Raw genomic sequence first — 11,486 nt, forward strand, 5'->3', positions numbered from 1 at the left:
GCCTAATTGTTATACAATTCAGATGGGGTATCTGTTATTTTTATGGTTTATTAAAAAGGGTATATTTTAAACTGATTGGTGGTACATTTTAACAATATTTACCATACTTTCAAAACAAAAATTTAATAGGAAAAATATGCAATATGAAAATAATTGGTCTTCAAAAAGCCTTTTTCCAAAAGGTAGATCTTGAATGAGGGGGTCGTCTTATAATCAGTGTCATCTTATATTTGGGTCAATACGATAAGTTGTACTGCAGTTGCTAGTCACATTATAGACTTAACATTAACTATATCCTTGAGTTACTGTACTATAATGTTCATTAAAGAGAGCACAAAGGGCAATACTGTGGGCTGTTTGCAGACAATTGTAAATTAAAAAATCTATCAAAACTAAAGCAGTGGCCAGAACATTTACTTCAGCATAGTATTACATCATTGTGTTGTTTGAAATCTCTCAAGAGATGAATCAGAAGATATATTTGGATACAATGACGCAAATGTTCAGTGATCTTTGTAACATAAGAAAATAAGGATGAGTAACATTCAAAGCTCATAAGTGTTTCTGACTTTCACAGTCATTTTGTGGTCTGGCTCTAAAACTTCATGTATACAGGTTTGTGAATGAAATATTATGCAGAAACGTTACATTTGTATACTTTCAACATTTGAAAATAGATGAAAATTTTGTGAATTCCCTAAATTTTGTTTGTCTTCTTGGTAATTTCTATTTTCAGCTTCTTCAAAACATCAAGCACAAAGCTGCCATGAGTTCTTTAAATTCAAGTTTTGTCCAGAATATGTCCATTGTTCGTCCAGAATACTTTTTCATCACTGGACTTTCAGGTATACCATACAGCAGTTATTACTATATTTTTTTATGTGTCACATATTTTATTGCTGTAATTGGGAACTCTACAGTCATCCTCGTTATTGCTCTGGAACGAAGTCTGCACAGTCCAAAATACATTGGTTTGTTTAACTTGGCCTTGGCTGACCTTGGTGAATCTAATGCATGGATTCCTAACACGATGAAGATTTTTTTCTCTGAATCACAGTACATGTCCTACAATGCTTGCTTGGCTAACATGTTTTTTGTGAACCTCTTTGTTACTCTGCAAAGTGCCACTCTTGTTGTTCTGGCACTTGATCGCTACATTGCAATTTGTTTGCCATTAAGATATCATGCCATAGTGAATAATACTGTCATGTCTTTAGTGTTTGTAGTAATATGGGCATTTAACACTTCTCTGGTGGCCCTGGCAGCGTCTTTGATGACCCGACTTTCATTCTGTAAATCTAATGTGGTAGAGAGTTATTTTTGTGATTATGGACCAGTGTTGCAGATGGCATGTAACGACAACAGCATTAATATGTTCATAACAAACCTCATCGTAGCTTTGTTCCTTGTTGCACCATTGTTCGTTATAGTCCTGTCATATTTGGGCATTGTTTTTGCCTTAAGTAAAATTACAACTTGGGAAGCACGTTTAAAAGCACTGAAGACCTGTGTTTCTCACCTTTTGTTGGTCGTATCTTTCTTTCTTCCTATCATATGCATTTTCATTGCTTCATTAATTACTTCTCTCACTCTCAATGCCAGAATCATCAGTGCATCTCTTTCATTGTCTCTTCCACCAATGTTAAATCCCATTATTTATGTTTTAAACACAGCTGAAATTAGAGACTTAATTCAAAAACTGCTTAAAAACAGAATTGTGCCAAGTAGCAAGAACATTTCAAAATGATGTCAATGATTGTTTATTTTCTTCCTTCTTTAGGAATTAAATTAACTATATGAAAAATTAAATATATATTTTTTCATAAATGTTTTTAGATTCATTATATGGAAAATAAAACTGTATAGAAAATAGTTAAATTCACTCTGCTACATTCCTAACATGTGGACATTTGAGGCTTAATGTGTGTTGGTGAACAGCAGTGATGTGCAGTTTGTACTGTGTTCTTAATCACTGACCCCAAAACAAACATATACACTGAAACAAAATAAACAAAATAGATTGAACATTGTAAAAGATATTGGAATAATTTTTTGGTGAGCAGTCTGTATTATGCTAACATATTTCATGTTACCCTAAGGTTTCACCCACCCAAATGCTGTTAACTGTCATGTTTGTTCATATGTTCATATCATTCATACTGTATAATGCAAACCAAGGATTCATTTTCACATGAGTATGTCTGAGATCTGCTGACATGGTTCTTTTTATTGTCTCTTTGTTGCGATGTCTCAACTTTTTGTTATTTATGTATTTGCTGTACAATAAAGAATAAAAGCTGAACTAAGATATCAATTTATTTATGCAAGCTTAAGGTAATCATGTTTATTGATAAAGAAGGTCTACACATATAAAATCTTAATTTTTGTTATCTCATTTATTTTGGGGCAACCGCTCTCAAAGTAGCACTGCAAAGTATCAGTTTTACTAGATAAATTGATATGCAATGCTATTCAGGTAGGCCCCTATAGCCTAAATAGGCATTGTCATGTTTTAACACAACTTTCTTTACTGTGTCATAAGGAAAACCACTAATAGCACAACAGATCCAGAAATGGACACAAGAATCCAAAAATAGCATTCAAGATCAAGTTGTTGTGGCCCCTCTAAGTCTCTGGGCCCTATGCACTTTTGCCCCCTTTGTGATTGCCCTGGTGTCAACCCCAACTGATTAGAAAACTAACAATCCAATCATCCAATCAATACATGCATGTGGCATCACTATTGCAGAAAGGCTGCTTAGGAGCTGGAAAAGTCAAAGGAAATTATTTTTTATTTTTCTAAATTACTCTATTTAGGCATTGCAAGGCTTGCCATAGCTGCATAGACGGAGAGTGAACTAACTCCAGGGTAAGGCTAAAAGTAACATAATATTAGTGTGACCTATTACTACACATATCATAAACCTGTCTTTTTAGGCAAGTACCTGATATGGCTGTCATAAAATAGTTACTGAATTTAAATATATAGTATGTGTATCTGTATAGTATGTTCATATCACCCATCTGTATATCACACTGATAGTATTTAAAAACTTGTAAATTATGTCCATAGTCCTACTGCCTTATCTGTATATTTCTGTACATATGTAACATATTGTAGGCACTGTATATCCTGTACCTCTGCTTATTGCACTTCTGGTTAGATGCTAACTGCATTTCGTTGCCCTGTACCTTACATGTGCAATGACAATAAAGTTGAATCTAATCTAATCTAATCTAATCTAATCTAATCTAATCTAATCTAAATATTATGGAAAAGGATTAGAGCCAAGCAATAATAAAAAATATAACCTTAAGATTAAAGTCATTACAATGCGAAATTATACTTGTTAAATTTCACCAAAAATGTCTAAATAAAATGTTGAAAATAAACTTATTACATTTTGAGAATAAAGTTGATGTGTTTCTAGAAAAAAAAAAAAGGCAAAAAATGTTGAAATAAATTGTTTAGAATAAACTCATCAAATTTCCAGAATAAATTCATTGTGTTTCAATCATCATACAGTAATGACAAATATCATTAAAATTCAGTTCACATATTAGTTAATGTTCATTTTTACATTTACAAATATTGTGAAAATAGCATAATTAGTAATTTTAAGCACTTCACAAACTATTCATGTTAATATATTCATTAACTCATAATTACAGTATGTAAAGATTATATATTTGGTCTTTGTTTGTTGTGTAGACTTCTACTATTTTCACATCTTAAATCATTTATTAATTATTTGTTAACGTTTTGCAGTACCCAGTCTAAAGTGGAAACTATTCATCAATTGTAAATGTTTATAAATATTTACTAATCATTAGTACCTTTATGAGCGGTCATTTTGATGGCAAAAAGTGTCCAAAATGACCAGAATTCACCCTATTTTCACACCTTTACAAATCATTTATTAATCATTTATTCATGTTTTTCAGTACCCAGGCCCAGATTAACACAGTGTAGTGCCCTAGGGTGAGCACACTTGAATTCAGGAGCACTTTCTGATCGATAACAAAAAATTTCCTTCCCATTACAAGGTAATATTTGACTCCTTAAAGTGATTTACAGGGGCATTTTTTGTAATGCCATTTTTTCCCCCTAATTTTATTAAAAGTATGTCATTGTCAAATTCAAAAATCTATATTTATAAGCTTTTCCAAAATTTCTAATTTAAAAAAAATAGAATAAGAACAGGTAGAATAATAAGAATAAGTTACCAATAAAAAGAAATCAATATTAACAAAATTAGTTTCCACTACAAAGGTGGCACAGAACAACACATAAGTGGCATGTAGGTCAATTTACAGAGGCTCAGAGGTGGGATGGATGTTTTAAATTCATAACAATTTTGTGAGATTAATGTTTTAAATATAAAATTTTGAATATAGAAATATTCTTTTGATTGAAATGATTTAAATAACTGAAATGACACTTTAAACATAAAAATAAAACTGCCAGCAGGTGGCGGCAAGTCACTGATTTTATCACTGAATCATTCATTTAATTGATTCGTTTGAACGGCTGATTCATTCAGGAATGAAGCAAGTGACTGTCTTTATGAATGGGTAATTGAATCACTGACTCACTAGATTCATTTAAAAACACAGGTTCATTAATAAATGAAATTACACTGTGTTTGAATGGAGATGCGCAGCGGCTCAGCTGTGACTGTTTGAAACTATTTTCCTTGACAAAATAGAGCAAAATCAGGCAATATTGTTAAATTCATACAATGTACATCACTTTATATTGACTTATTGTTTATTGAACTGTTGTAATAATTTAATATCACATTTGCAAATCCCCTTATAACCTTTAAAAGCTGTCACTCACTTCAGTTCATCGCAATCTCACAAAGCTCCATTATAATCAACAAAGCTCTCTACACTGCACAGCGAATCTCTTATTTACACCCTTGTTTGTTATAACGAGAGGATTTGTGAGCTAAACTTGCATAACTCAGCAATGAACAAAAGTATTTTGAGCAGTGAGTGGATTCTGATTAACATTGCATTCAAGGAATCTACATATGTCTGTGATATGTTACTAAACGCTGCACAAACACGCAAGTAGAAATCTTTCAAAATTTGTAAGTCGCTTTGGACAAAAGCGTCTGCTAAATGACAAAAGTAAAGTAAAGTAAGTAAATCTTTGAAGCTCCCCTAAGTGCAAACACAAATTGGCTGATCAGGTATGTTTTGATAGTCGCATGAAGTACTTTTCATTTGCACTGAAGAGCCCTGGCTATGTGCCATGATATTTTCTCTTTTTTTAATCCACGTTTTGCACAACCTCTAAACTGATGCTGCCTAACCATTGTGAATTGAATATTATAAATTGGCGGGCTCGATTCTGAATGGGGGGAGGGCGCAATTACGCTGTGGCCTGACCCAATCGCTTATGCGTGCATATATATTATATTCTCTCTGTATACATTGTATCATTAACTGTTCATTTTCTATGTATCTGCATCTCTTGCAGCAAAATAATTTACAGTGGTGTGAAAAAGTGTTGGCCCCCTTCCTGATTTTTTTTTTTTTTTGCATGTTTTTCACACTTTAATGTTTCAGATCATCAAACAAATTTAAATATTAATCAAAGATAACACAAGTAAACACAACCTGCAGTTTTTGAATGAAGTTTTTTATTATGAAGGGAAAACAAAATGCAAACCCACATGGCCCTGTGTGAAAAAGTGCTTGCCTCCTAAACCTAATAACTGGTTGGGCCACCCTTAGCAGCAACAACTGCAATCAAATGTTTGCGATAACTTGCAATGAGTCTGTTACAGTGCTGTGGAGAAATTTTGGCCCACTCATCTTGGCAGAATTGTTGTAATTCAGCCACATTGGAGGGTTTTCGAGCATGAACCGCCTTTTTAAGGTCATGCCACAGCATCTCAATAGGATTCAGGTCAGGACTTTGACTAGGCCACTCCAAAGTCTTCATTTTGTTTTTCTTCAGCCATTCAGAGGTGGATTTGCTGTTTTGGATCATTATCCTGCTGCAGAACCCAAGTTGGCTTCAGCTTGAGGTCACGAACAGATGGCCGGACATTGTCCTTCAGGATTTTTTGGTAGACAGCTGAATTCATGGTTCCATTTATCACAGCAAGTCTTCCAGGTCCTGAAGCAGCAAAACAGCCCCAGACCATCACACGACCAACCCCATATTTTACTGTTGGTATGATGTTCTTTTTCTGAAATGCTGTGTTACTTTTACACCAGATGTAATGGGACACACACCTTCCAAAAAGTTAAACTTTTGTCTTGTCAGTCCACAGAGTATTTTCCCAAAAGACTTGGGGATCATCAAGATGTTTTTTGGCAAAACTGAGATGAGCCTTTCTGTTCATTTTGCTCAGCAGTGGTTTTCGTCTTGGAACTCTGCCATGCAGGCCATTTTTGCCCAGTCTCTTGTTGTTGTGGGGTCTTTTGTGACCTGTTGGATGAGTCGTCGCTGCGCTCTTGGGGTAATTTTGGTCGGTCGGCCACTCCTTCCCAGGAGTGGCCGATCTGAAACATTAAAGTGTGACAAACATGCAAAAAAAATAAAAAAAATCAGGAAGGGGGTCAACACTTTTTCACACCACTGTATATATATATATATATATATATATATAGACAAAACATAAAAAATATTTTAACGGTCTAGTCATTATCTTAATCCCCAGGGCACTCGCCTAATCCCGTCTATGCATAATCCGGCCCTGTCAGAACCCAATCTAAAGTGGAGAGAGCAAAGGTGTTGTGCATTAACAAAAGATTTGAATCATTGTATAACATCTGTTAAAATCATTTGTAAATTTTCAAGATGTGCATGATCATATGAATTAGAAGTTTAATGACATTTGTAAGTATTTTAATTTACATGGAATGTTCATTATTACGTAATGTTTAATACATTTATAGGTAAATACTTACAAGCACATTATTTCACGGTTCTAGGTATGTGAGTATAAATGAAGTAATTATCCGTTATGCATTACATTACAATGTTTGTTAATGATTTATTAATGAAAGTTATTATAAAGTGTTACCTCTCTCGGGATTACGTCGTTGTGTTGAGTTTAATACTGTCATGATACGTGCAGAGAATGAGGCGAGAACTCAAGTGCAGGGGAATGGTGAAGTTTTAATAATAAAAAGAAACAAAACAGGAACAAAAACTACCCCGAGGGGAAAAACAGGCAGACAGAGCAATACAAAAACAAGAACCTGAAAACACACACGATACACCGCACATGACATTCAACATTGAATAACGTGGCCGAACAGGACTGCAAACACCAGGATCATTTTAAGGGAGACAAACGAGGAGGAAACAGGTGTACTCACTGAGACAATCAGGGGATAACAAGAAGGGCAGGGTCAGACAATCGACAGGGGAACACATGGCACAATCACAACACTAACCCATGTGCTCAGACAAGACAGTGACATCTGGTGGCCAACCAGGGCACACCCACAGGATACGTGACACTACCCCCCAACAAAGGAGCAGCTCCCAGATGCTCCACCTGCTAACTCAGAGAAAACACAAAAACACAAGAAAGGAAAAATGCAAATGTCCAGGAGGGAGGTAGATCAGAGGCAAATCAGGGGGAGGGATGGCGGGCCAGGCCCGTGCAGAGGCAGGGGGCCCGCAGACCAAGGCCGAGCAGGAGACCAGGACGGATCCGGAGGGACGGACCAGGGGGTTTCCGGCCCAACAGGAACCCCAGCGCACGGCCAGGGTGGGGCCGGAGGGACAAGCCAGGCAGTGACTTTAAGAACGGCCTCTGTGGCCGTGACAGGGCAGACAGTCAGTTCAGAAACGGCCTCTGTGGCCGTGACAGGGCAGGCAGTGAGCTCAGGAACGGCCTCTGTGGCCGTGACAGGGCAGACAGTCAGTTCAGAAACGGCCTCTGTGGCCGTGACAGGGCAGGCAGTGAGCTCAGGAACGGTCTCTGTGGCCGTGACAGGGCAGACAGTGAGTTCAGGAACGGTCTCTGGCAGGGTAAGGAGCTCGAGTGGAGCCTGCAGGGCGAGAAGTTCGGGTAGAGCCGGCAAGGCGAGGAGCTCGGGTGGCGCCGGCAGGGCAAGGCGCTTGGGTGGCGCCGGCAGGCCAAGAAGTCTGGGTGGCGCCGGCAGGGCAAGGCGCTTGGGTGGCGCCGGCAGGGCGAGGCGCTTGGGTGGCGCCGGCAGGGCGAGGCGCTTGGGTGGCTCTGGCACGACCTCCTGGCCAGCAGTGAGCTCCTGGGTAGCCTCCTGGCCTTGTGGGACGGAGAAGGCCTTCCTCCGCCTCTTCCTCCGTCTCCGGGAGCGGGGCGCCGCTGCGGCATCCTCGGCCACCACTAGGGGATTGAGAGCGGGCACCGCCGCCTCGGGAGCGCTGTGAGCGGGCACCGCCGCCTCGGGAGCGCTGTGAGCGGGCACCGCCCGCGGCACACAAGCCACTCCCGTAGAGGAACACGCCAGAAACTCCACAAACTCATCAAACGACAGGTGGTCCAGCTCCCCCATCCTCCACACGTCGAGGGGTTCCTCAAGGGCTCTATTAAAAAAGTCCTTGAGAGCCACATCATTATAGCCCAAACCCTCTGCTGCCTCACAGAACGTCCAGGCAAACATCCTCACCTCAGTGCCCCTCTGGCGGATGGCGTTCAGCTTCCTGACCTGGAGGATGCGTTGGCAGAGGGGGTTCCTCCCGTTAGGGGCTGGAGGATGGTATGAATCCATTCCCCGCTGAGTTCTCTGTAGTCGGCCACGTTCTGTCATGATACGTGCAGAGAATGAGGCGAGAACTCAAGTGCAGGGGAATGGTGAAGTTTTAATAATAAAAAGAAACAAAACAGGAACAAAAACTACCCCGAGGGGAAAAACAGGCAGACAGAGCAATACAAAAACAAGAACCTGAAAACACACACGATACACCGCACATGACATTCAACATTGAATAACGTGGCCGAACAGGACTGCAAACACCAGGATCATTTTAAGGGAGACAAACGAGGAGGAAACAGGTGTACTCACTGAGACAATCAGGGGATAACAAGAAGGGCAGGGTCAGACAATCGACAGGGGAACACATGGCACAATCACAACACTAACCCATGTGCTCAGACAAGACAGTGACATCTGGTGGCCAACCAGGGCACACCCACAGGATACGTGACAAATACGCTTTAACCATACTCATAATTGTTTAATATGTTCTTGGAAAAATGTGCATCTGGACATAAATGTTGTCATTTTTATGTAATTTATCATGATGTGGTAATTCGAAAGAAATGACATAAGGAAATGAGATCATACGCTTAAATGAACTGGAGATCAAAGACTATATAAAAAGGGACTTTGCCAGAGATGGAGAATACATTCAGCGCTATGTTGAGCATATTATCTCGACATTTGGCCTGGGAAGGCTCAAAGGATGCAAATACTGAATTGGAAGATTGGAAATACTGAAGACAGAACGCAGAATGTCATACAATATTCATCCTCTAGATAGGGAGGGAATAATGATCATGTGATACGAGTTAAATATATGTTTCATGAATCCTGTTCATGCACTTCCATTCGCTCACCACCAGAGATCACCTGCTCACTACTATGGACTCTTGCACCACACTAACGTTTGCGCTTCACCCCGGACTACAGTTCCCATCATCCATCGCACTGATTACACATACACAGCTGAATGCACTGATTACACACACACAGCTGAATTAAATCAGACATGCTACATAAGACATGGACTTCCTTTTTCTAACTGCCGAGTATTGTTAGGATTACCGCTGTCCTTCGCGCAGCTACACGACGGAGCCTTTGGTTAGTCGTTGTTTAGTTTCCAAGTTTTAGCCTTAGTCTAGTTTTGCCTTGCCTGTCTTTCGGTCCTTTGATTCTCGCCTGTGTATTTTGAATTCCCCATTTACCTGAACCTGTCTTGGATACTGTTTGCCCCAATCTGGATTACTGCTCGTGTTTTCAGATTGCCCCTTTTGTCAAGCCCTCTGGATTTTGCTCGCTGATCGATGACCCACGCCTGCCCTAGGAATACTCTTTGTCTTGCCTCATTCATGTCTGTTTGCTGTTTATTGAATCATGCCTGTTTGCGACCACACCTTCGAATAAAGCTCTGCACATGGAACCGCACGCTTCCTCTGTTCCATCCGTAACAGAATACTCGGCCACATAAGGATCCAGCAGCTTCTCATGTGAACATTGGCCAGGTGTGGACACTGCAATACTGTTATTAGCCCTCGAGCATGACACACACTCGCTCAAAGATTACATTCAAGAGTATCTGGACATTGCGTATAAGTCTGATTTACCGGACTATGTTTTGACAGACTTTTTTCTGTAATGGCATAATCAACCACTAAAGTCTAAGCTGATACTTGAGGGTCTGTGTTCATCACTAAGTCAGTTTGTGGGTTATGCTTTATTGACTGTTGTTTCTTTGTTTACTGTGGGTGTCGCAGAGGAAGAACACAACACCGCGTCTGTGCCTGCAATGGGAGCTATGGAGTTTAGTCAACCACAAGCTTCGGGACATTAAAGTTTACTGACCGCTACTCCGGTGATGCAACCCGCTCGTGAAATGGCAGCCGCACTGGAGCGCGCTCGCTTGATGGTGGCGACAGCGGAGCCCATTCGCAAAATGGCAACGCTCCGTCATGTCACTGCTGCCATTCCTGAGTGAAGTCAAGTCACAGTTGATCTTCATGAGTCCAGTAAAGTCACAGTTGATCGTCATGAGTCAAGTTACGTCTCTTCCAGACAGATCTTCCAGAGTCTCGTCATTCAAGGTCAGTCTTTCTGTATCTCAATCTGGTATCCAGTGTGAGGGATGCACCGCTGGTGTCTGCATGCGCAGCTGGTATCCCCAAACCCACTCACTCTAGTCCTCCTGTTCCTGAACCGATTCCCCTGTCTGAAGTGCTTCACCTGATGAGGATTGGTTTTTGGTGTGTTTGGGCTACATACACCACCACAGAGGTGGCGGTGTCCACAATGATGTCTCCAGAAGTGGCGGCTGACACTGCAGAACCTCCTGAGGTAGTGGCGCTTGCTGCTATGTTCCCCGAATGCGATTGCGCCTGCTGCAGTTTCTCCAGAGGTGATGGCGCATGCTGCAGAACCTCCCGAAGTGGAGGTGCTTGCTTCAGCACCTTGTGTGGTGGTGGTGCAATACACTTTCAGCCTGTTATGTCATGGTCGAAGGAATCGTTGCTGAACTCTCCCTGTATCCTGATGGTACTACTGTAGAACCTCCAGAGGTGGCGGCATCCACTGCAGGACCTCTAGAAACTTTCATCCTGTCCTGTCACGACTATGGAGCCCGTCTATGATCACTCTTCTTATCCTGTTACGACTAAGGAAACCATCTGTGAACCTTTAGTCTGCCCTGTAATGGCTATGGAGGCCACCTGCGAACTCCTGTCTTGCTCTGAACCAGCCATGGAGGCCAATTATGAACTATTATCCTGTCC

At 40.5% G+C, this 11,486-nt stretch overlaps 1 protein-coding gene across 1 annotated transcript; it reads left to right on the top strand.

The window, feature by feature from the left end:
* Nucleotides 1-763: 763 nt before the first annotated feature.
* On the top strand, nt 764-1,747 carry LOC306851049 (olfactory receptor 52E2-like; the record flags this gene model as incomplete). Its single annotated transcript, XM_079387096.1, has 1 exon — nt 764-1,747. The coding sequence occupies exon 1, from the start codon at nt 767-769 to the stop codon at nt 1,745-1,747; it is 981 nt and encodes a 326-aa protein (XP_079243222.1). The 5' UTR covers nt 764-766.
* Between the last annotated feature and the right edge of the window lie 9,739 nt (nt 1,748-11,486).

This window comes from Barbus barbus (assembly GCF_936440315.1).
Source record: "Barbus barbus genome assembly, chromosome: 31".
Classification (NCBI taxonomy): domain Eukaryota; kingdom Metazoa; phylum Chordata; class Actinopteri; order Cypriniformes; family Cyprinidae; genus Barbus; species Barbus barbus.